This window comes from Aythya ferina (genome assembly GCF_964211825.1).
Source record: "Aythya ferina genome assembly, chromosome: 4".
Classification (NCBI taxonomy): Eukaryota; Metazoa; Chordata; class Aves; order Anseriformes; family Anatidae; genus Aythya; species Aythya ferina.
In genome coordinates, this window is record NC_140300.1 from 56,764,197 (window position 1) to 56,790,676 (window position 26,480).

At 43.1% G+C, this 26,480-nt stretch overlaps 1 protein-coding gene across 11 annotated transcripts in view; it reads left to right on the forward strand.

Moving 5' to 3' along the window:
- Nucleotides 1-26,480, forward strand: part of STOX2 (storkhead box 2) — a 93,886-nt gene that overhangs the window by 61,372 nt on the left and 6,034 nt on the right. For 3 of the 11 annotated variants that reach the window (XM_084518501.1, XM_084518499.1, XM_084518504.1), the window contains exons 2-3: nucleotides 11,191-11,343; nucleotides 20,176-22,441. In XM_084518501.1, the coding sequence (XP_084374627.1) occupies nucleotides 11,211-11,343; nucleotides 20,176-22,441 (2,399 nt within the window). In that variant the 5' untranslated portion in view covers nucleotides 11,191-11,210. Of the gene's footprint in view, nucleotides 1-3,749; nucleotides 3,946-4,382; nucleotides 4,499-4,829; nucleotides 4,960-5,211; nucleotides 5,320-9,489; nucleotides 9,740-9,947; nucleotides 10,015-11,190; nucleotides 11,344-20,175; nucleotides 22,442-26,480 lie in introns of those variants that run through there. The other 8 variants (XM_084518502.1, XM_084518500.1, XM_084518508.1 and 5 more) reach the window with 8 other exon arrangements.

A 26,480-nucleotide genomic window follows, 5' to 3' on the forward strand; every position in this document is an offset into this window, starting at 1 on the left:
TAACCTTTTCTTTTTAAAACCACTTTGGCACTGTTTTAATTGATTCCATGCCTGGCCTTTTCATCAGGTCTCTTCCAGCCAGGAAAAACTGTGCTGTTAAAGGCTGCTGCAGTACCCTGGGACTTGCGTTCAGTGTTGCAGATTCTTATTTTAACCTGAAGTTATCTGCCAGTCATCGCTATTTGTTTGAAAAGCTGTAACCACCGCAGTATCGTCTTTGGGAGGAAAATCCTTCCATGGTTACAGCAATCAATAGAAATGAGAGAAGGTGTGCTGTGTCGTTGGCTCGTATTGCTAATCAGCCCTCCACCTCGCAGGAATTTTAGCTGCTGACTCTCTCGCCGTGTGTTTGCTGCAGCATCCCCAGCCACGCTGAAAATGTGTTCTGGCTACGCTGAGGATGGCAGTGGAGAATGCGTGGCTACAGCAGGCTGCTTGTGTTCAACAGCCATGTTCTGTGCCTTCAGGAGTGCTTGCAAAGGAATGTTTTCCTTTATAATATTTCCACCCTAAAACAAAGCATCTATGTTTATCGCTTTGGTGTTTTTTTCTCCTTTTCTTTCTCATGTGCTCATCTTTTCTTGCCAAGTCTCCTCTAGTGTCAGATTTTTTTAATGCTTCTGTCTTTCCTTGCATTTACTGTTTACTGCCAGAAAATATGCAGGCTTTTTTTCCAGTGACATTGTAGCTTTTTTTTTTTTTTTTGTTAGTGACATTGTAGCTTTAGCATCAATCATTTAAATCAATAGTAAAGTTTTCTATGCAAAAAATATTTTAAAACATACTAAAAAAAAATCTCCTCCCTTGTCATAGTCCTGGCTACAAAATCTGTTAGTGAATTCTTCATGTGATTTAAAATGTCACATAGTTTCCAGTGAGCTGTAATTTTCTAAAAACACAATTGTTTCAGCCACTGGGCTTTTTGAGGGGGGAGCTCTGTGGGTTGTTTTGTTTTTCCTGCTAAGACTGGTGGGCTCATTGAGATGCTGTCTTAGCAAGTGTTGCACTGGGTTGTGGTTTTGTCCTGCATTAGGTAACTTGTAAAGTATCATTTGCTTTTCAGTTTATTTTTTTGTGACTCTTCAGTGTGCGATAAGGTGGAAATGCTTAATTAGAAGACTTGGATAGTCGGAGATCCAAAGAGTGAGCTGATAAAAGTGTCTGGGCAAGATCATGGTCTGGGAGTCAAACCCAGGAACGCATGCTTTAAACTCCTCATAAAAAAAAGATACCTGCAACTGATAATTCAGGCGTGGCGTAACAATGAACTACCAAGGTAATATGTCTGTGAAAAAAAGCAAGTTTTGTTCTTACGATGTATGTGGCAGGGTATTTCCAGTGAAAGTATGGAAATCTGAATTTCCTTCTACCTGACAGAGGTGAGAGGTTAGCTGGATTGCTAGAATATGATGCAGAATTTTGGTTGTTGCTTTTTAAGGAATAGTTGTGTAAGTTAGAAAGCTTAACGAAACAGGATGGGCAGGTATCTGAGACCCCTACAAGGACGTGCTTTTAAAGCCAGCGGGACGAGATCTGAAGGAGCAAGGTGTGTTCTCTGCAAATATACTGGGGTGCCAGCAGCTGGAGGGGGTATGAAGGAGTAGTTAGACTCACAGACAACAGGAGCACAAAACCAGATGGGCATTCCTTGTTGGGATATTGCTCAATTTAATATCCTGATCAAGTTGCCTCTTGTGTTTTCTTAAGTGGTTTCTTAAACAACCAGCAGATTTGTTCAGGTAAGCGAAGTGGAACTTTTTAGCATGCTGCCTGTAAGTCGTTACTAGCAGAGCATTGACAACTTGAAATTTTCAGGATGTAGAGATTTCCTCAGGAAATACAAGCACGAGTTTGTGTCTTTCTGATGTTCTTTAGTCTGGTTTCTTCTGCGGCCACAGAAGCAGTGGGTTGTGTTCGCAGCCTGGTGTTCGGGTGCCTCAGGGGATCCGGGGCCAGGCTGGATGGGGCCTGGGCCTGCCTGACCTGGTGGGTGGCATCCCTGCCCATGCAGGGGGCTGTACTGAGATGAGCTTTAAGTCCCTTCCAGCCAGAGCCTTTCTATGATTCTGTGAGCTGATGGCAGTGCTGGGGTGCCCATCAACTTCAGCCCTTCAGACATTCCCGTTCACATTTTCCTGCTGCCGGTCTTTCCATTCCCATTTGCTCTCTGCCATTCCTGTGGTGTCAGGCACTTGTTGCTGGTCACAGTGCCGATCAGAGGGCTGCGTGGTACTGCTCTGAGCTGCTGAATCCGAATAAAGCCATGCCTAGGTGCCTGTGCACACGAGGTCCATGTGCAGGCCTTCGCTGTCTCTCAGGCTTCACATGCTAGAGGAATCCTCTGACTCAGAGAGCTCACAGATACATTTGTTCAGAGCAATCAGGCTGCCCTGAGTCAGACTCAAGTACTAGAAATAATTGTTACAAAGGACGGGCATTCAGATCCTGGTTTTACATTTCTCTTCCTTCTGCCTTTATTTTAACTTTGGTGATAAAAGTGCAAGTGCTTCTGCAAGGATCTGTGCAGGTGTGTGGAAACGCTGCCGCCCGCACCAGCCCAGCTATTCCCCGGTGCGTGAACGTTGTCTGGTGCAAAGGAAAAGCAGGCTGGAGCTCTTGTTTTTTCTTGCAGTAGGTGTGTGTTGTAATTCACTTTTAAGCCCACAGAAATTTTTCTTCTTGGAATGAGTTTCGTTGCTGTAAAGTAGGTGTGGGCTTAGCAGACAAACAACCCAAGTTTCCACAGGATGATCCTGGGGGACCCAAACATTGCAGATGCCAAGTTGGATTCATTAGAGGCTTTGTGGCTGATCCTGCAGCCCTAGGGAAGGCAAAACTCCTGTAAAGTTGAAGGAAGATTTCCTGGAATGAGGCCTTTTTAGGGAACATGGGAGTTGAAGAGTGTGTGCATAGCACAAAGCCCGGCTTTCAGTGTTGAGATCCTGGCTACTGTGTAACTACAGGTGTAGCAGAGCACCCTGCATACCTTACACTTGTAAATCAGCTTGGTTATGATATGGCTTCGCTGCATAATAGTTGGCACAGACCTGTGAACAAAAGCGATCTGTTAGCTGCCTAACCCAGCTCTTTGCTGTCCTCTTGGAGCACTTGTAGAGACCTATTCTAGGCTGGGGTCGCCTCTTTCACTGCGAGGGGGGGTCGTTGTAAGGCTAGGTCTCACAGCAAAGTGGGATGGTGACCTTTGTGTTTAACAGTCCTAAACCCCTGCTGTGCTCGCTGCTGGGGGTGACTGCCTGTTCCAACACAGCACAGGTGAGTCCTGAAGTGCTGCGTTGCAGGCATTTAAGGATTAGGTGCCTACCAAATTGCTTCGGAGTGCTTAGCATACAGGAGCCTTTAAAGAAGAGCCCCATGGCAGCACTCCGTTTTTGTTTGCCCCTCTGTTTCTGCCTATCAGACTTCTCATTTTGACAGATGACAACTAAAAATAGCTTTTTGCAGTAAAGACAATTTTAAACGTTTCTCTCTCTTAAAACACCAAAACAACCGAAAACGTTTCTCCAGAGCCGCAGCATCTGTCCCTCGTTGTACGCTGTTGCTACCCCTCAGCCTGTGTTTTTCCGAGGCTCCGGCTTAGCGTATCCTCACGAAGAGGAGGAAGATCTAGCGTCGGGAGCGAGATCGTGACACAGTGACCTCGTTCTGAGCATTACCTCCTTTGTCAGGAGCGGCAGGAGCTGAAGCAGCTCCGCTGGCTCTCGGCACTTGGAGCAGTTTGACATTTTCTGCCTGGCATGGTTTCAGGGCTCACTTTGTTGTGAGCCCAACCGGTGAATAGGATGATGAAAAATGAGCTTGCAAGAACTTGCCCACTGCTTTTAATTTTTTGATAAACAGTTGCAGCAGCATAACTTTGATCCCGAGTACAGTAGAGCTGTCTGTTACGTGCAGGTTTGCAGCATGCTTCGGGACTGACAAAGGAGAGTAAGTCTTTTCTTTTAATCGATAGAATAAAAATTGGTGTCATGCTTAAATAGCGAATAATTCAAGGAAACAGTGCTCTTTGTAAGTCTGTGTGTGTGTACACGTATGTCTGTGCATTCGTGTTTTTGTGTGCGGTGCGGTTGTGTGTTAAATCAGGAAGATATGTTAGGGGTGAATTTCTTGCCTTGACTAGAGGGTTAAAGCTTTAACTTGTCTTTGCTAATGCATGTAAATAGCTTTCTTGTCCACTTAATGAGGAGGCTGGCTTGTTATCCTGTACAATGCAGCTGGGCACAGTTCCAGAAGCAGAGGCACTTCGTTTCAAAGACAAAGAAGCCAGCGCAGACGTAGGGAGAAACCTGGAACGTTGCGCCGTGGTGGATTTTTTCAGAGCGATGACTCATTTCAGTTCACAAAGGATTCTGGGCAGGGTAGTGAGAAGTCAGGTTGGCTGATCCATTCCTATGACTTCACTTTGCAGAGAGCCAGGCAGAAGAGGAGTGACACTGCAGAATCCTGAGGCGCTGCAGTGGAGAGGTGCTTTGCTAAGACTGTGAGTGCCTTCGAAACAGGGGGTGGTGTCAGAGCGTGATTCCAGCCTTTCCGTGGAAATGGGGCAAAAGGAGAGAGATGTTTTCAAAACACCGTGTGGGAGTTGTATTTGTAGAACCCTTTAGATTCTCTGCCTCCACCTCCTCTGTTGTTTCTTAACCGTTTGTTTCTTGTGCGTATGTGAGAATTAAGTGTGAAATAGCATTGCTTTCGGAAGAACTGCTTAGATACTGCATTATCTTTTGTTTTCTGGAAGCCTCTACTTCCTGCTTTAAGAGGTGGGTGTTCAGCATATTGCTGCCTAAAAACATGCTTTGTTTTTCTTCTTTCAGGTCCTGTGGCACTGATCTCTGCTGTAGTCAGCTTCCACAGTGATATAAAGCCCCAGTATGCACAGTGTTGTTACATCACAGCTATTCTGGATGCTGTACTGGAGCATGGAACCAGACCATAGGGGTTCAGGTAAGTTCCCCTTTTTTAACATATTGTGTGCCAGGAATATGGACATGGACATTTATTAAGAGATGCATTTGAAAAATACTGAATAAACACATTCTAAAGCACACAATATATTAAAAAAAAAAAAAAAAGGCAACACCACAAAAATCCTGCCCTCTTTTGTCCCAGGATAAGCAAGCAACACCACAAAAATCTCCTCAACTGAATCCTCTCTGGGAAAGTTCCATGCTCCAGCAGAAACTTTTTGTGATTACAGTCATAACACGTGCTGGGATATCACTTTGGATCAGGAGGCAGCTGGCCACAGGACATGAACTGAGAAAAGGAAATCTGTATCACAGAAAATACACAGGATGAATGCATGTAAGACAAGTTTGGTGACTGGGGGTGTTTTAGCACCTGTTTCCAAACATACTAGCACTTGGTGAACCTGGAGATTGTGCTTTTAGCTGGGTCTGACCAAGTGAAAAGATAAATTTACGTGATTGAAGTAAAGTTAATAACTGGCAAAAGAGAAGAACTTTGTTCAGAGGCAAGTGTTTACCATGTGGTTTGTCACTGTTAAGATTGCTGTGCTTTCTTCAGGCTGGTTAGAATTGGAGTGGTCACCCTGCCAGGTTGCATTGTTGAATTGTTCATAACTGTATCTGCAAGGGAAGGTATGTTTTGGTGTGCATGTGTTCTGGAGTTGCAGAAGGATCTTCCTGGTGAGAGAATGTGTGTTAGTGCACTTGTGAAGCCTTTGTTTAAGCTTCTCTTAAATGTGAATAAATGTCTGGATCTTTAACTTATTTTTGTCTTGAAAATGAATACTCTGATATGTGTAACCATCTAGTAAACACAACTTGCAGGTTTTCTCATAAAATACTCCAGGAATTGTGTTTTAAAATGAGGATTTAGCTATGGCTGAGTACAGTGCAAGCAATATGCTTTCTGATTTTCTTTATCTCAGATTTGCTTAGTAAAATGTGTTCTTTCCTCTGTTACGCTAGCGTGGATCCAAGGTGTTTCAGAGTGATCTGCGTAATACAGAAATCTGCATATTCTTCCTGTTCCCTCCTGTGGTTTAATCAGATGAAAGCATTGTCTAGCTTAAAATGGCAATTATATGTCATTGTTGTGAGTTCCCATATGAAAGGTTTTGTTTGCCACATGTATGCAAGTACCCTGTGATTAGAGTGATTCAGTCATGTCGGGGTTTGGGCGAAAAGGGGGCAAAGTGCAATCCAGGCCAGACAGTTGACTTCTTTGGCATCTGTCCCTTCTGTAAGTCAACCTGAATATGTGCTTGTCTTTTTCTAGAAGAGTTTTTTAATTAAAATATTCTTGAAAAAAAGGTGACGATATTCTAGGCTGAAGAGCCCTCTTCCTGTCCGTTACCACCAGTTTTGTTTTTGTCACTTATCTTTTGTTTGAAGAGCCGCTTTCTGTACTTCTTCCTGGAGTGACTCTGTGGTTGATTGTTGACCAAAACAGGTTGTTGCCAAGAAAATTTACGTAGGGGATTTTTGTTGAAACTATCACAAGGTACCACGAAGCCACTCTACTTGTTTAATGCCTTCTGATTAATTACATAGCTCTGTAAGCAGCAAAAGTAGTAACTCGATATGTGTTTATTGACCAAGTTCTTCCCTGTTTAGTGGGACGTGGCCGTGCCCGAAGCTCTGTGCAGTTGGAGCATGCCTCGCAAATCTCGTTGTTGCAGAGTCTCTGTTGTCTAGTGAGTCTTGACCTCTCTGGCACATGCCTGTCCTCAAACTGTGACTGTGCAAGCTTTGTTTCCTGTGGAAACCAGGCTAAAAATCATGTTTAAAGCTTGTTTTGATCCACAGGAGGCAAAAGGTTGCAAAGGTGTTGAGAGTCAGGATGGAGAAGAGAAGCTGGGCTTTGGCTTCCTGTATTTCACAGGATGCAGAGCGTAGTCAGAGGGTCTCTTCCCCATTTCAAGGAAACTGTGTGTATAAATTCTAATAAAGTGTGGCTTTGCATTGTAATTTCCTTAATTTTCCTTCTGAATGGCTGTACCGAATTGGTTCCATTTATAAGTCAAGAGGTGATTTTTCAAACAGTCCTCATGCAAACTTCATGAGACAGGGAGTTTGACTTCCAGGTCACTTCTTTCCAGCAGCAGAATCACTTATAAAAATTCTGTCATCAGTATGTAGTTGGCAGTTTAATTACTGATACATGGTGTGGAATACAGTCTGCTCAATTTTCTCCCAAGATGGTGGCACCCAGACTTTCCGAGGACAGAGAGAGTAGATAAACTGGCACTGGAAAGGGTCTGGCTGGTGTGGGTTCTGGATGGCTGAATTTTCACCCCCAGCTCTGTTGCAGGCTGTCATTTTCTCATCTGTATGTTAAAGATAGTTATGGTTACCCAGGTTTTCAGAATGTTTTGAAATCCACCGAAGAAATGTGCTATGTAAGAGCTAAGTGTTTATTTTATTTGCTGTGTAATCTTTTGTTCTCAGTAACAGTAATTATTTTTTTCCCACAGGGTAGCGCTAAAAATCCCCAAGGCATAGAGGACAGATCCCATTCATTGTTTGCTAGACATTTGGATGTTTTTGAAAATGAAGTACCACTTAAAAAGTGTAGAAAAGCTTTTTAAAATTTTTCTTTAAAGAGAAGTTTGCAAAGACGCTGCAGAAACAGAGCTGAAACTATATATATACATATACAGTATTTAAACAAAACAGGCAGTCAGCTGGTGAAAACTGCTTTCTGAGCTCCAGTTTTCATTTAATTGGGAACATAAACATATGAAAGTCAAGGATAGTAATTTGATTTCAAAAGAAAGCTGCTTGAGACAAGCATCAGTCAGAGCTAACAGGAGCCATATGCTGGATGTTTTATGTAAGTGATGTGGTCTTCCAAAAAAGAAGAAAAAGTAGGAAAGGCATATTTGATTTTTTTTGAACAGATCTCTCCTAAAGAATTGTAGTAAACCTTCTGTTCATGAGGCTAAACGTGCAGTATTTATGCACATAATTGATGTTAATATATTATATTAAATCGTAAACACAAGATATTTTCTGTTGCTGTGCATCAAAGAAGTTTGTTCACTTAACTATAACCACAGAGTGCTTGTAATTTCCCAGAGCCGCAGGATATTTAAGATAAAACTTGGCAAATTAGAGCCTCCCTGAGTAAGGGGCTTTTGGCTTTCGACCACTAGGTCTACTGAAAGCTTTACAGATGTGTGCTAGCCTTTTTAAACCGAGAGGCACTAATTACCTCCAGCAGACCGTTACTGACGACAAGCTAGGGAGGTGATTCTGACACAAAGAAGGTGAAACGAGAGTTGCCTTGTCATAGAGAAAGTTAAAAAATATTCCATGGAAGAGTGCAAGCCTTGGCTGGTGGTAGTCCCATACACAACAGAAAAGAAGGCTCCCTCATAAACAAATACTTATTGACCATTTCCATGGCATTCAAAGATGTTTAGTTTATGTATTTATGTATAATTGTAGCATTAATTATAATGTTTATAAAGCTCCCAGATATTTGCAAGCAGGATGTATGTTACCCTGGCATCCTAGCACGCTTTGCTAGAGATTGTGTTAGCGTCGAGGAACCGATACCGCGTGGATGTTTGATACTGATGAGTTATGTGAAGTATAAATAGTTCATGCTGCAGTGGAAACTCTTGGCTTGTTCTTGTTGACCACAGGGACCCCACTGGCAGGGATCAGATGTATGGGCTGAAGGTTTTCTGCACGCTGACCTAGAAAAGCCATTCCGTGCTGGAGGCCTGTTTCGGAATGGGGACTTGTGCAAAGCCCACGGTTACTAAAAACCAGTGAAACTTTGCTATTTCTTAACTCGTGTTTAGCCAGTTTTAAGTTAACAAGCGTCATCGGGGGATGATCCCAAAACTGTTCCCTGCAGGCTCCTTGCAGTCAGGGGAGAGGGATGGGTGCTCCCAGGGTGAGCAGCATAAATGGTGGGATTTCTGTCCTGGTGTCCCTCGGGGGACAGCTGAGAGGCTGTGGAGCAAAACTTGCTAGGCTTTGTGTGTCAGGTTCCTGGAGTCCCTTTCCCACTTCAGAGGGCTGATCGTGGTACTGAGGTCCATTCATTACATCCTAAATACTGGGTAGCTGTGAGTGGATTGTTCTGGGCACGAGGGGAAGAAAGAGAGCTCCCTCCTGCTCTCCTTGCCTGGTGCCCATGCAGGCAGCGGTGAACGCGTGGCTGGGGGTAGGCACGGGGATGCTCTTCCCACAGGGCTTCAATTTAAGAAATCGCCAGCTCTTTGGTGATGCAGGTAAAGCAATTCAGGAAGTTACTGCCATTCACCTGGATGCCCTGAAAGCTACCCAGGGAGCAGTGCTAGCCCACTGCAGTGCCTGGTGAAGCTAATAAGGTTAAACCGCAGCTGAAGGTGATACATGCCCATCTGCTTGACATTGCACTCAGCTGAAACTTAGTGGTGCTCACAAGGACACCCATGGCACAGATAATCTCCATGTGAGGGGCAGTAATTTCTTAAATTGCTTAGCTAAATGTGCATAATTCCCATCATCATTCCAGTGCTTTCTAAACATGAAATTTAGTCATTAAAGAAACCGCTCCCCTAGACAAAGTGCAGGTGGTGACTTGTGGGTCTTGCTGATAGCAAAGATTCATTTATGAAAACATTTAATCTGATGGCAGGTAAAATTATTAATAAACAGTAGTTAATATCTGTGATGTTCTTTATCCGTTCTCAAACGACGAGGGAACAAATGGTGTTTGCTCCTGAGCCATGTGAAATTGCGTCTTACCACATTTCTCTGTAAGCTGTTTGCAGTTTTCTTCTTCGTCATTGTTTGTATGTAAAGTACATGTAGCAGGAACTTTTCAGGAATGTATAAACAAAAATTGTCCAGAAAAGTTTATATTTTAAGGCAATTCTGCGGTCATATAAGAACGAGGAGGATCTTGCGGTGAAGCTGGAGGAAAGCTGCTGTGGTGGGACTGAGGCAATGATCTGGTCAGGCCTGATTAAGCAGAAGCAGTCAGGAGGCAGCGTAGCACCAATGTGTATTTTAAATCAGCATTGTGTCGTGGGTAATGTGTATCACTGTTGTACAACAGATTGTGCAGCTGGTATATTGAAAAATATTGCTCATATGTCTCACTGAAACAGTTATGCAATTTGCTACTCCCACCAATTCTTTTTTTTTTTTTTTTTTCAAAGTGTTGAGCATAACACAAGACTAAATGCATTTAGGTAATCAGTTTTAGAGACTGCTGTTCCTGTTTAGTAGACATAATAGGAATATAGGATTAATAGGGCAAATATCAGGGGAGCAAAGTTTGAATTTAGATTAATATCCAGTGATTTGATTCCTGATTTTGATCACAAAACAATGCTCTGAGGCAGCAGAAACAGGGTGATTTTCCTGAGATTTCAAAGCAATTTAGGTAAAATGTAATCCCTGGCTATTAAATGACCTGTGGCCAGAAAAAGATTTGTAGTCTGGCACCCCTTGTTCTGCCTGTTACTCTTATTTATTTTCCACCAGCAAGGAAATCTAGTTGCTTTCTCCCCTGTGTTTGAGATCATCAGGGAGCTGTTATCTTTTCAAGAGGAGGTATAGAGCAGCATATAAAATCAATTCTCTATATATAAAGTATGTAAAAATGCACATGGGTAAGTGTATTTGTGCAGTCATGCTAGTATTACCAAATTGTCGTTTCTCCAGTAACTTTCATTTTGAAGGTCTTTTCAGTGATCCTTTAAGTACATGTTAGTGAATTATTTTTAAAGATGACATGAGAAAAAAATATTTGAGTGAAGTTACAACAAAGTTTATTTGCAGACCATCATGGAACCATTAAAACTCCTCTTCTAAAAGTACACCACTAGCTTCTGAAAGGGGAGTAAGAGCTTTATGTCCAGAAAAATGCATGAAGCTATTTTGTTTATGCAGTTACCTGGTAGCATGTTCAAACAAGGTTTTCCAACCATCAGTGCTGATTTGTCGGCATTTTTCTGAATCTCTCTATTGCATCCTTTGGGAAGCTGTGTCCACATTGTATATATCCCACTTTCAAAAGTTCACTGTGTCTGAGCTTTGAAATTAGCTTGCTGGTTGAAACGATCTGGATGGTTCTTATTCTGCACAGCTCAGAGCCTGCAGAGCTGTATGGCATCATCTCCAGTCATCTCTCTTCATCGCCGTTCTGTGAGCAGCACTTTCAAATGAAATGCTTCACTGCACATCTGTTGTCTTTTTGCAGGTGATGTATCACCAATCAGCATGTCTCCCATCAGTCAGTCACAGTTTATTCCACTTGGGGAAATCCTTTGCCTGGCCATCTCAGCAATGAACTCTGCCCGAAAACAAGTCACACAAGAAGCACTAATGGAGCACCTAACAACCTGCTTCCCAGGTAACTGTACATTAATAAATCATTGGTCAGATGAGCTCATGTCTGTAAAAGGGCAATTAAAGGATTCACTACCCGAAAGATGCTTGTATTTTTAGCTTGCTTGTAAGAAGATGGAGTTTTCAGCATTTAGTAGTCTGTTTATCTTAATATTTCCATCCTATCCAAGAGGTGATGCTACCCAGAAGTAAAGGAGGCCTTTGTGTTTTAATCTTTAAACCTTTTCTATTCTTTATTTTCATACATCCAGAATATGAAGTTCTCTTTGACAGGGCTGTTCACGTGTGATGCATTTTGCAGGGTCAATTCCTGACTTTTTGTAACTGTTAAAACAGTCTTGAGGTACTAAACAACAAACTGGATTGGATAGTTTCTTTTTTTTTTATTATTTTTAAACCAATATTAGAATAACCTTGTTTGTTTCTTTTCTCACAAAATACGTTCTTTATTATCATACTCAGGAGAGTTTAGTACTTCTTAGTACTTACAGAGAACAAAGCATATGCTGGAGCCAGAGCAGACTTATTCTGCCTTGTGGCTTTCAAGCTGGTTTTAAGCTAACTCATAAGAGCTTTGACTTCATTAACCTGTTTCAAGTGTCATCATTGACTAACATAGGGCTAACCTCACAGAGGTCTCTGTGTAGAGCATTCTCTTAAATAACAGATTTCCCACCTGTGACAGACTCTTAAATTGGGGGTGAGGGGGAGGGGGCTTGATACAAGCAGTTGAGTCCAGTGATGATGATCTATCAGCAGGGGATTGCTAAAATTAAACTGAAAGGAGGCTGCCAGCCTGGTGTCCAGGGCCTTTCAGTCATCTTGGTTGCAGTTCTGGCTTTTGCTTATGCGCTGCACTAGCTTGAAAATCTTTAAATGTATTTTTTTACTTGATAACATTGTCCATGACAAAAAAGTTTGGGAACCAAAAATTTGCTTGCTGTGTTCTCTTCAGGAGAACTTCTTGCGAGCTTTTGCTAATACTTATCAAACAGTAAAATGAAAATGTCTTGCATTAAAGATACTGCAACATCAACGAAAGTAAACTGTATTAAGAATGTATGCATGAATATGCCACCTCTGTACTTGCAGCCTGTTTCAGAAGTTGGTGAATCAATCAAAATGCGTCTTGAAGAGACATCCAAAAGTGCGCTGTAAAGGCCTGGGCAGAGGTTTACTGTTCAAGAGAGCCCAATATTTTCACTTGTGCTTTGTATGATCCTGGATGAGATGTTTTACCATTCTGTGCCTCAGTTTACAATTCTCTAAACTAGCTAAGAAACCTCTTTATTGTACTTCTTTTACAGCTGTAAAAGCAGTTCATTAAAAATTCTTCAGTAAGAAAATTACTGATGCATCTGCTTCACCTGGGCAGCCACGATGTGTTGTCTTGAATTTTTCTGCTTTAAGTTACAGAGCAAGAGTTACTTAAAGCCTTGAACATTATGTAGGCTTTTACTATGACTGGCACTAGGTTCTTGAATTCTAAAATGTAATTCCGGATCTGGAGCCAAGCCAGAAGTAAACAATTCTGTCTGATGTTTGACATTCACACTTTGGAAAAACTTACTGTAAATATATTTTGTAAATACTGACTTTCTGACCCAGTTTGTGGTTTTGCTTGTGAGGGTTTATATCAGTATGCTTTGCAGGTTTTGAAAATGATGGTGAAAGTTGTAAGGGATAGCATGCAGAGAAGGTAAAGTTCACAATTTTAATCCTAGTTTAATTTATTTTGATGATTTTTTCCCAGTCACGTTTTCTATATAGCCATGTGTGAGACAGGTTCCGTAGACTGCAAATATTTTTCCAATGATTCTGTCAATGCATTTAATACAAACATGATTGCATGGTGGAAATGATAATTTACTGGTGGCATCCCCTGGGTTTCCTGGGAGCATGGTTATCAGGTGCCTATCAGGTCTAGCTATTCTTGCAGGACAGAACCATACATCAAAAATAATTCAACAGGCTGGATTATTTTGTAGGCTCTGCTCACAAGAAGCCCGAGGCAAGTTAGCACGCAGTCTCTTGCTGCCTCTTTTTTCCACTAGCCATGAGCCTGTGCATTTCTCAAGTCGGGGATTGAAAGAGGAGAGCCTTGTTTTTTTCTCCCACCCAAAACATAAATAAAATTACATTTAAACAATCCACCCTTTGTTGTTCAATTTTTTCCCCTCTCTAGAGGAACGCCTTTCTCTCTCATCCATAGCACGTGTAACAGAGCATGCCATGTTCTGTCAGTGTATGAGGATTATCCATACATCTCACACCTTTTTCCAATAAACAGAGCCTCTTTCTTGTGCTGAATGATATTTCCACTTGTCTGCCCAAACTGTCCCAAAAATCAGCCGTGTTTTTTTTTGAGTCCTTGTGATCACTGTGGCTATTTTCAATTACCTGATGTCCTCCCATACTCTGATAGTTTATTTTTCCTAATTAGGCTCTGATGCGCCGAGAGAGAGGAGAGCATTATCGGTGTAGATGTATCTGTCATTGTCAAATAACCTCTCTGTGTCTCACCCTGTAGCAGCACTTGTCTGCCTGTGCCATTCGTGTTTTAATGAACAGATGCTTCACTGCGTTTCATGGCATGTATAAATTTCCTAAGACCCCAGATGCCATTCTCAAACTGCCTAAGAATAATAAACCTCTTTCTTCAGTGCGGGTCTTACACTAGCAGTCTAGCCCTCTAGTTTGCTGAGCCATTGTGCAGGCATAAATCTGGGCCATGGCTCTATGTGAAATAAGGTATGCTAATTATTTATAACATCACATAGCAACCACTCCACATCCTTAACTAGTATTTCATGAGCCAATCAGAGTATTTCTTTTATCCCTTGTTAAGCCTCAGCATCAGCTCAGGAGAAAATCATTTTAGCAGATTTAACACCATTTAAATACTACTTCGGATGTATTTTTCATGAATTTATTTTATTGACAAAGTTTGTAATGATAATGCACATCTTATCTGTGACATTTGTTATTTGCTAGGGTTTTTAAAAAGCAGGAGCTCCTGCTGCACGTGCTCCCATTATTCTAACTTAGAGTTAAACAATGGGATGTTTGTACAGCCCCGCTTTATAATTTATTGACCACGGTTTTAATCCCGTGCACTAAATGTAAATCTTTGAAATCCAGTATCAGGAGTTAAGAGCGTAACCTCTGGTCCTGTGTTTGGCAGCCAGACCCTCTTACCGGTGTGACCATGGCTGAAGAAAGCATCAAGTTTTAGACTATGCTGCCTTTAGGAAGGCTTTTTCTTTTCTCTCCAGTTTTGTCCACATAGTTATTAAAATCTTATTAAGGTGTTCATGATTTCAGTGGGGAAAGTTTGTCTGTGCATTGGGCTAGGTCACTTTTGAAGCAAACATTTTTTTCTGAAAGCTGGCAAATCCCTCTGACGTCCACCTTCCTATCTGTTCACTCTTTGAATATGTGAAATGTATATGTCGCGCTTAAAATAAGTGTCTTACATTAACCGAGTTCACTCTAGGTCAGTGTTCTTTGTGAGCAGCAAACAAGACATAATCTTCTGTCTGGAAGCTCAGTGGATGGCATAGTAGACTCTCTTGAGATGCAAAAAATGTACATGTCTGATGATTCAGGGTCCAGACAGTTTCTGCTCTTGAATTATTAAAACGCTACATAATCTTAAATAACACCACTGCTGTCATACAGTGTTTTAAATGATAAACTCTAGTCTCTAAACTACTGTTGTGTTTTTTTTTTTTTCCTCTTGCTCCTGTTTAATGCGGGAAGGGAGACCATAAGGCGACTTCTGAACGCAGGGGCAGGTTATATATAGAAACGGTGTGGGCAGGTTACTATGAAGAAAAAAATCTCGAGGAAGCCAGGAGATCTGACTGCTTCATCTGCTTGCACTGCAGAGTTGCCACAATCTTTGACAAGTCCCTTGCCCTCTCTATCTCGTTGGTATTTCCAACACAATAGGGCTGCTAAGTCTTGTTGACTATTTTAAATGCTTTGTTGTCCTTGGAGTGTCGATCACGGGTTGTATCTAGCCACGTGAGAGAAGAGTCAGACAACTGAGGTGGTGTGGGGGAGTTGCAGATCTAACCGAGGAAGAGGCTTGATTTAAAAACAAGCCCCGGCAAACCCAGTCCTGGTGGTGGTAACTGTGGAGAGGCTGTGCGGGCATGAAAGTGTTGCTGTGCTAGTTACCTCATCAAGTTGTACCTCGCTGGTTTCCCATTTGCAGTGGCCAGTGGCAAATGTGCAGATCTTCCTGCTTGGACTTCTCAGCTCGGGATATGTGAGCTGATAACAGCAACGGGAAACCACTTTGGCCCATTGCTTCCCTGGCTCACGAAAGGTGAAAAGGTGTAGAGCTGTCAAACGGTAAATGCACACTGACAGAAAATAGATCCTCTTTTCATTCATTGAGAGCCTTCAGGCCTGCTCTGTTCATGCTGAAGTCAGGAGAACCTTGGCCAGTGGCTCCAGCTGGAGCAGGGCCAGTCCCAGCGTGTTCCCGTTTTATGCTTTCTCATCAGTGTCTTCATTTTTTCACCTGATGAATGGCATTGGAAGTGCCATATGCAGAACAGTTAAATGACCCACTGCTGTCTTAGGGTCTTCATCCACAGAACTCCCATGTGCTGTTTTTTTAACCTGTTTTTTTAATCTGTAAAGGTTGTAGACCTTTTAGTAAAAACCCACACAGAGGAGCATTTATTTTACTTCTGATTCGAGCTGCCACAATCTAACATGGAGACCCCACCAACCATGGCACTAAACAAGGAGAACAAGGAGGCTTCTTGTTTTTGTTTTTGGTTTTTTTTTGTGTGTGTTTGTTGTTTTTTTTTTTTACTCTATGAATATGAATTGTGAAATGGGAGAATTTCTCTTCCTGATGTTAGTATGGGAAGATTGGACTTATAAATTTGTGTAATTCCATTTCATACCCCACAGTGGAGTAAATTTGGGCCTTAGGATCTCATGTTTCTGTTAACTGCACTGAGCTGGATTGCCAGCCACTGCCCCGCTGCTTCAAGTTTGAAAACAAAACCCAGCGGAAAAAGGAATTGCTAGGTAGGATAAATTTTACACTTCCCAGTATAAATACACTTCCTGATCGTTGTGCCATTGGGCTCTGGCTATGAGCAGTAGGCACCACTCAAGTGTACCCCTGCTGAGGCTGTGCCACATGTGCAGTACTCACAGAAGTACTAAGGATGAAGACGTATTCAAAATAGCAAAAATGGGAACCAGAGCGATGTCCTTGCTCCTGTCTGTGCTACAGGACAGCATAATTCAGGTTTGGGGCTGTTCCTGCTTTCATAAGTACCTGATGGAGACCCGGACAAAGCCTGTAGCCAGCGTTAGCTGGCAGCACAGGACTCCAGGGAGCTGTGCCTGCCACCATCACCGCTGGGGCAGTGAAGCACGGGGAAGTCTGCGTGCTGTGGATAGAAGTGGCAGGATCCAACTCCAGAGCGAAGGCTGGCACAGTTCACGTGCAGCATCACTGACTGCCCAGCCACGCTGATTATTTCCTCCTTGATGTCCGTCTGTCCGTTCTCCACTCCCAGGACTTAGTGGATTAATGTAACCACAGTGCGCCCAGCGTTCAGAGACCCGCCTACCCAACACGTAGTCATCATGGTTTGTTGGGTGAAAAATATGCGTGATTATTTCTACCATGTATTTGCAAGGCATCAGAAGATCCCTGTCAGTCTCTTTCCCCTCACTTTTCTGTAAACTCACAGGAGAATGTCTTCCTTTTTTTTTAAAAAAAAAAAAAAAAGTGTCGTCTCTCCAGAATTACCACACGAAGTGAGGAAAAGAGGCATGTTTCTGTTTATCCCTTTCATTTGTGCATTCCTTCCATTTTTCACTCTCATGTACTCTCTCAAAGTATGTACTTTCCTTACCTCTTCTATTTCCCCTGGATAAGGCACCACCTTTGAGCTCCATGGACTGCCCGTGAACTCTGTGTACTGACCCATATATATGTACCTTCTCTGTTTTAACTGCTTTCTCTCGTATGTCTGTGTTACTCCTAACACTGCTGTTTCCATTGTAAGGTTTTAGTTGTAGTATCCAGATGCTACTGGATATGAGCAGTATGGCCATGCCCCTAAATTCAAATAACACTTGAAGCCAGACATGAGAATACTTACTGAGTTGCCTGTGCTGTTTGACTGCTGTCACTGAGTCTGTAGGAAGGCTGAATGCTAAGTACAAGACAAAAACAAGTACAAAACAGCTACAGCTACCAAAATACAGAAACAAAGCCATGTAGTCATTCAAATGAAAGGTGGGCACCGGTGTTCTCCACATTGCTTTTAGTGTGTGCCTTTTTGGTAAAGGTGTGTTTCAGAAGTTAAGAATGCATGTTAAGAAAAAGGAGATGAATATTACAAAGGAAAGTCCTTTTGCTGTAGTATTAGTGGGCAAGGCTATAAGTGGTTTATTGTAAATAAACCTGAGTGCTGTGTTGCTTTTTTTTTTTTTTTTTCTCTCCTTCATTAAGTGACCAACTCTGCAGAAAGAGTGGAGGAGGGAAGTTTTGAGAGAGCAGGCACCTGCACCACTCCTCAAGTTTGGGCAAAAAGGGGATTTTCAGATTTTGGCAGATCAAAGCAGTGCAATAATAACATGCGTAAGAGGGACTAGCATCTTTCTACTTGTTTCTCCTTACTTAGTGTGCTGTTTGGTATCATGAAATCAAGCGTGAGGGTGCATGGCAGCAAAACTTCTGAGGCTTACAGGATGCTAGAGCTGCTGTAAGCTGTGGTACTGGTCACCCGCTGTTTGTTCAGCACTGTAAGACTTGCTTTGTTCACAAAGGCTGGGCTTCCTTGAGTCACCAAGTGTTTTACTACAGGCTGTCATCCAGTCCTGAAGAACGTGCCTGTGCTGAGCTACCCTTGCAGCAAGAAACTGTTTTTGAGCGAGTTCTCCAGTTCATTCAACACAGACATTCTGAAATACGAAGTACAAAAGCTTTCCCCTCCCACTTCCTTTGAAAAAAATATTGTGTGAGCTTCTTTATTTGGTAGCATATTTCAGCGGTGGTGTACATGAGCTTTGTGGCATCCATTTGCATTTTGAAAAGTGTTGGTAAAATGCAGAGCCTTCTTCCAGGCCTGTTTGTTTATTTATTTGATCCAGTTTCAGCATCCCAGATTAGCCAGTGAAGAAGCTGGATATTCTTGGTTTCTTTGTCACATGGAGCACACCCTGAGATAGTGAACTTTTCATTGCCTCACCTTTCATTTATGCTGTGGTACTGGGAGCTGAAGTTTGGAGCCCATTTATGTGTGCCATCAACAGCACGCTGCCCGTTTGGTGGGATGTTGGTGGTAGTGCCACAGCCCGTGCTGTCATCCTCGTATTTGCTCACACAAGGAGCTCGGTGAGCTTGCAGACTCCAGCCTTTGACAGGCAAGTGAAGAGCTGGTGACCACACACTGGGTGCCGCAGAAGGTAACTGTGTCTGTGACAAGTACAGCTGGTTGGGATGTTGCCATGAGGTGTTTTTGTGAAAAGCAGATACTTTGATGAAATGCATGCATGATTTCATGGAATTCCAGTCCTTTCAGGTATGCAGAATTTGACTCGACAAGGCCTTGAACAGCGTGACCCAAGTTGGCCTGGTCTCGAGTAGGTGGGCTGACCACATGGTTTCAGGAGGTCCCTTCCAGCCTAACTTATTCTCTGTTTCTGGTACTTGTTTGCTAAATTAGTTTTGATAAAAAGAAAACTAAAACCTAGAGTAAATAATTCTAACTGGTTAAAACAATTTCTTCAATTCTAAAAACGTAAACCAGGTTAGTACCCAGAAATTTATGAACTATTGCTTGAAGATAACTTTTTCCACTGAAAAAAATCCAAGATTTTTATTTTTCATTCAACACAAACAGGTTTTTTAAACTAGCTTGTGAACTGAACTTCTTGTTCCCTTAGCTCTAGATGGAGCTTATTCCTGTGCACAGCATGCTAACTCGGTATTTTATCTAATAAAGTATTAAAGACTTGCTCCTGCACCACTGAACCCAGCAGGAGTACTGGCAGTGCGAAGGACCAGGTTCACAGCGCCAGGTCTACCATGTGTCTAGTGTGGCACTGGTGCAAGGTTGACAGCCTGTCCCTCTCGTGGTGTGTGATATTTTCACTTAGGTAAGCACCCCTCATGTCTCACGTGAAAGGCAGTGAACTCTCAGAAGCAGCATGTTAGGAGCTAGATCTATACATTGCAGCACAGTAGAAAAGTTTACGTGGGTAAGTTGAACCATATCACTCAAAGTGTATCTTTTGGAGCTGCTGTTGTAGTTCAGACATGTTTTAAATTTGGGGGATGCTTTTTTTTTTTTTTCCTTTGTGGTATTCTTCCATAGAGAAAAAAACTAGGCATCCAAGTAAGCAAATAACCACTGTTTTATACATGACTGTACATTGTTCTAAATACTTCTGGTGAATTGGGATATCAGTATTTGGTTAGAAGAAGAAAAAAAGTGAAGTATTCCCCCGATACCCTTTGCTTTCCAGTGATTTCATCTTGTAGCTTAGGGTCACCTGTGCAATGGAAGTGACTAGTTGTTCTCTCTCTCTCTTTTTTTTTTTTTTCCCCCAAACACTCCATTAATGGCCTCCTTTCTACTTAATAATTCATACACCTAAAGTGTAGGAGATAAGTGGAAAAACAAACAGACAAGAGAATGCCTAGCAAAGTACTTCACTGGAGCTGTTTGTTCAGCATATTCCAGCCTGCACATCGGGAAAACAGGTTTTTGCAGGGGAGGGGGGGAGCCAGAGAGGTCCTCCAAGGTTTACGCACTCCCTGATTGTTGTTTGCTGTCATTTCTAGGAGTTCCAACACCCAGCCCAGAAATCCTTCGACATACCTTGAATATGCTCGTACGGGAGAGGAAAATATACCCAACTCCGGATGGTTATTTCATTGTAACCCCGCAGACTTACTTTATAACACCATCTCTCATAAGAACTAACAGTAAATGGTACCATTTGGACGAGAGGATACCCGACAGGTCTCAGTGTACCTCTCCGCAACAAGGAACTATAACTCCCTCCACCTCGGGATGCGTCAGGGATCGAACACTACCCAAAAACCACTGCGACTCCTGCCATTGTTGCAGAGAGGACATGCACAGCATGCATGCATCTACCCTACAGAGGAAATCAGCAAAAGACTGTAAAGACTCATACTGTCCTCCTTCGTTATGTCAGGTCCCACCTACTGAGAAAAGTAAAAGTACTGTCAATTTTTCTTATAAAGCAGAGACGCTCACAAAGCCCAAGGATGTAGAAAAGCAGTCTAAGAAATTTGGACTCAAATTATTCCGATTAAGTTTTAAGAAGGACAAGACAAAACAGTTGGCAAATTTCTCTGCCCAGTTTCCTCCAGAGGAGTGGCCGCTAAGGGACGAGGACACCCCTACCACTATACCTAGAGAAGTAGAAATGGAGATTATCAGGCGCATTAACCCAGACTTGACTGTGGAAAATGTCATGAGGCACACTGCACTAATGAAGAAACTTGAAGAAGAAAAGGCTCAACGAAGCAAAGCAGGATCTTCAGCTCACCACAGCGGACGAAGCAAAAAAAGTAGGAATCACAGAAAGTCTCATGGGAAGTCGAGGTCGCACAGCAAGACTCGGGTGTCCAAAGGAGATCCATCAGATGGCTCTCATTTGGATATCCCTGCCGAAAGGGAGTATGACTTCTACGACCCCTTGACTCGATCCCCGCGGGAAGGCTGTTTTATAATAGAACACAAGGGAGATAATTTTATAATGCACAGCAATCCTAACATGATCGAATCTCACTTTCCCATGACACCAGAATGGGACGTGTCTGGTGAGCTGGCCAAAAGAAGAACTGAAATGCCTTTTCCTGAACCTTCCAGGGGAAGCTCCCACTCCAAGGTCCACCGGAGCCACAGCCATACGCAGGACAGACGGTCGAGGAACGAGCGGTCCAGTAAGGCTAAAGAAAGGTCTAGATCCATGGATAACTCCAAAGGGCCTCTGGGCTCGGCTACTTTAGGCACGCCTGAAGACATAGGCGAGGGCTGTAGCCCAGATGACCAAACGACTAGCCAAACTTACATCGACGATAGTACCTTACGGCCGTCCCAGTCACTCGGTCATCAAAGGGCTCTGATCTCAGCCGCGGGCTACAAAGAGACTTGCATCCCTGAAATAGCCGGTGGCAGCGCAGAAACCCCCAGTTCGTGTGGCCTGCTGGAACAAAACAAGCCGACGGAGAACTTGCCGTCCTACAGCGAGCTCAACTCCTGCACAACAAAATCTGCCGTCGACGACTATTTCCAGTGCAACACGTCCAGCGAGACCGTGCTTACCGCTCCGTCACCGCTGGGCAAGAACAAGGAGGATCACGACACGCTGACAGGGACAGACGGGCTCAAAAAACTGGCTCCCTCAGACAGACAGCCTCAGCACGTTGTCAGGGAGCCCGGGGTGCACAAGGAGGAGTCCCCGAAGGGCCCGAGCAGCAGCTCGGCGGTAGCTGGCCAGACTCCAGAGGTGATCGCCAACGGGCGGCTGGTCCAACACCACAGCGCTGAGTCAAGCAGCCTGGATAAAAGGAAAGAGATATTTAGCAAGGACACGCTCTTCAAACCTCTGCACAACACTCTTTCGGTGAACAGTTACCACAAGGCTAGCACACCCCTGCTCAAGCCCCACCAGAAGACCCCCTCTGACACGTTGCCGGTCCGCTGCGAGAAGCTGGAGCAAGCGATCGTCAGCTCGGTCACGCAGGCCATGCCCGGGTCGCAGAGGCAGCAGGAGACGACCGGGAACCAGGAGGCCTCCTTCGACTACTACAACGTGTCCGACGACGATGACTCGGAGGAGGGGACCAACAAAAACGCTGAGGAAGAGAAGAACAGGGATGACGTGGGCACCATGCAGTGGCTCCTGGAGCGAGAGAAGGAGCGGGACCTGCAGCGCAAGTTCGAGAAGAATCTCACGCTGCTCGCCCCGAAGGAGTCAGAGAGCAGCAGCAACCAGCGAGCCACCCACTCGGCCCGCCTGGACAGCATGGACAGCAGCAGCATCACTGTGGACAGCGGGTTCAACTCCCCACGGTAGGACTGTCTCCTTAATTGCAGCTGTACCGGCTAGGAAGCTCTCATTAGCTGTGTGTGTAGTGTTGGTGACAGAGCACAGGGCCGTGCTAAGCACATTGAGGCTCTCAGACCGTGTCTCCTGCAGCCCTGAATCCACAATTCAGAGGTGCGGGTCTTCCCCCATACCATGAGTAACCAGAGGCTGTTTGCGGCATTGAGTGCATTAGATAATTTTCCTTTTGCTGCAAAAACTCCCTGTATCCTTTTTTCTTGTGTTTGCATTTAGAGTAGAAAGGGTGAGCTCCTGCATATTCCCCCCTCCCCTTCCCCATCAAGACTAATTGGAAGAGTAGACATAACCAGGTGCCATTATCCTTGGCTCAGACACCAAAAAAAAAAAGATTTTTGAGGGTTTGTGCTTTTTTCTTTGTTTTCTTAAAACATTTTGGAAGTGTATTTATCTATCTGTCACCATTCCAAGCTGGTGAGACTGGAAGAGCTGTTCTCCCTCCACAGCTGAAAGTGCTCAGGGTATTTGAACTTCAGAGGCGACCTGGCTCTGCATCAGCAGAGAGAGAGGTGCCTTGCCTAGGGTATATGGGAAGGGAGTTGCACTAGGAGCCTCACATACACAGGGAGGAGAGAGTTGCTGGTGTGTGTCCTACCCTGAAGATTTCACCAGCTCATTTCCAGGTTAAGAATCCTTCACTTGAGCCTTCTTCCTTCTCCCTCTGGCCTTTGGCAGCTGTAGGTCCCTGCTGGAGCGGGGCTTGCCTGGTTTTGTTTGCCCTGGATAGCAACCCATCAGGGTTCACAACAAAGGCTCTAAACCCGCAGAAATAATTTACGATGGTTGTTCTCTTATAATGTCTTGCTTAGGCTTAAATTATTTATTGGCTGTGTTTAAAAATAAAACCTCCAAGACTGGATTTGTGTTAGGTGAAAGAAAATGTTGTTTGGCATTGTGGTGTTAGTTGTTATTTTTATTTTATTTCACTATAAAAAGTGTTCTTATTCCTCAAAATTAGGTATTCTTTTAAATCTATAGCCAGGGCTCTCAGAAAGGCATGTGAAGGGTTTTCTGCTCCTAGACACAAGACTAAATTTCCTTTTCAGTTAATCCTGTCACTCTGGAATAAATTCCTTTGGATTTGATGGTTACTCCTGCTTGATGTTAACGACAAGGCAGGAATTGCTGGGCCTGCTGCAGCATGCAGGGAACATCAAACTACCGGAGCAGGCTTTTAACACATGTATGATTCTTCCGAGTAAAAATTTTGTAGAATAATCTGAGCAAGTCATTGCACTTACACTGAATCTAACTTAAATACAAGGAGGGGTTGAATTTGCTCCTGTTACAGTTCTGCAGATGCTCGGCATCTTTTTCACACACAAGTGCTGTATGAGGCTGAGTGCACTGCTTTTTTTTAAAAATGTCATTTCTTTAAGCTGAAGTGCTATACTTGCAGGCAGTTTTTGCAGGGGAGGATATGATGTGTGCTGCTGCTTGCCCAGCCTGCCTCACTCCACAGCATGCATTTGATCTACAGGACAGGGTGTTGACTGGAGAAAAATCAGTTCTTAGACTGCTGTCTTGCCTGCTGCATGCACACTGAATATAAGCTTGCGTTTCTGCTTAATGCAAAGTCAGATATTTCCTTCCCTAACTGTTTACACAAAAGCTAAAATTTCTGTTGATGTTCAGCTTAAACTTAGCTAGCAAGAGAGCAGAACGTTGTGAGCGTACTGGATTTAGCGCTGCTATACCACTCTGTCAAGATTAAAAGGGGAACAGATAAGCAGCTTTTAATAATGATTGTGCTCTACACATCCCTTTTTTATTTTACTGTTTATTTATTAACATTTTTTTTGCAAGTAAACTTTTTTATTTGTACAGAAATGCAGCATTCTGTAGGGTTTTTTTTCTGTGTATTTGTTTCATAAGGCCAGCATATATTCTGGGTATTTCAAAGGCTTTTATATGTCCAAGTCATGAGTTTTGCATCAAGATGATTAAATTGGATGCTTTTGCTTGCTTTTGGTCACTCCTTGATATAACTATAAAAATAAGTGGAGCTTGAGGGTGAATTCAACCCTTTGGCTATAATTACCATGCTGTTATTACTTTCCTACCTTATAAAAAATGTACTCCACAGCCCTTTTCCAGAAAATATGAAAACACCATCCAGCATCCATCTGCTGAGATTCCCCTAGATCTGAGTGTCCATTAGCAGGTACCTCAGGAAGAGGATCAAAACAGGGCACGTTTCTAGGGATATTTCTCAAGTGTAGTCTCCTAGCCTCCACTGATGTGTAACTGGACTTCCCGGGGTGTGGTGGTATCTTTTCATCTTTCATTTAAACTGCAGTGTGCAGCCTTGCTCGGGGAATCAAAATTACCAGTTCTACACTGTGAAAGAAAAAGGATATTTTCAAAGTGTGACAAACTGAAGGAAAAAAAGGTGCATTTAAAAAAAAAAAAAAAAGCAAACAACACCAACACAGGATGTAGTTAATGAGATTTGCAATGGTCATTTGACTTCAAAAGTATTTTGTATGAGAAATTCATGAATACGTTGCCATTGGGAAAACAGCCTCGCTGTATTTTGTTCAGCACATTTATACAAGTGGTATATAGTATCCACTAGCTTTTAATATTATTTTTTTCCTTTATTTTTAAAATTTGTGTAATACTGCTGTTCTGGTCACCTAAGAGCTAATTTTGGCATGCTGAACTCTCAGTGCAGTCATCATCCGTAGATGTTAACAATGGTCAGTTTGCAACACTGGAATTGAAATTGGTTTGAAAATCTGGAATTGGTGGTCCCGTAAAGAATGATACAGTGCTGGCTGATCTCTGAAAAACAAAGATTGCATCTGTTTTCATTAATAAGCAGAGGGAGAGGGATCAAAAAATGAGCAACAGAAGCACGCCCTACATCACTGCAGCTCCCAGAGGTTGCTTAGTGTGAGCGTCGCCCGTCGCTGTTTGGAGGTACTTACAATAAGGTGATTGGCCGGAGGTGATCAGTACCAGTTCTGATCAAATTAAAAGTATCTATGAGAGCTTTTCTGAAAGCATCATTGATTTTTCCAGATCCAGTCAGTTTCGGATGGTTTGCAGCTGCATTTTTTACTACAGCTACACGAGGTGTTTCTCTCTTCCCCTGTGCCATGCACCGACACGTTTCTCCCCTGCTGCATTCCAGGCTGGGTGTTCCTACTCTTCCCCTGTTATTGGCCCTTATCTTTTTTCTCAGGACTAGTATTTAACTGGGAGAGTAACATGTTGCAGGGTCAGGACAACACGAGGCAGGTGGGAGCTGCTCCTTTCAGTAGCAGGTAAATTTAGGTTGATTTTAAACCGACCATGAAACTCTGTCATTAGTATCTCCGCTTTTGGTGCTTATATAGCACCCATTCAGTCCTCTAAATGTACCCTACAAACACCTCCATAGCAAGATGTGGTGTCATTTTACAAAGAAGTACAGTGAAAGATACATAACCAAGATCCATGGACTACCTGAAAACCAAATCTCTCTCTGCATGGAAAAACGTTATTTAGAGATAAAGAGTGCTAAGAGAGCAAAAAAGAGTAGTATTGCTAAAAACTACCTTTAGCATATCTTGGCTGAGTTTTTTAAAAGCTGTAGGATAAAATAAAGGCTCCTCTGCATTCATAGCTAGATGTGTTATTAAAAGGTTTACTCTTTAAAAGCGCCAAGTGTGCTGTCACTCCCATGGACAAGCAGTGTGCTAGAGCGAAAGGGACTTGGTCTGTTACATAAATGCAGTCACAGCACCCGTTCGTGTTCAGAGAATGACTGCAGACCGGGCAGGTAAGATCTCTCACTGCCTTGTAAGTTGCAGTTGTCTCAGCTGGGAAGCAGAATTGCAGCGTGGTGTTCAGAAGCATTATGGGTTTAATGTAAAGTAGTGTTTTTAGCTTACAAATAATCTGCATTAAAGACAGAGAGAGAAGAGGGGACAGCAGAGGAGGCTGTGCTACACAATACTCTCCTAGCTCTGCCCAGTCACAGTGCTGATTTGATGAAGT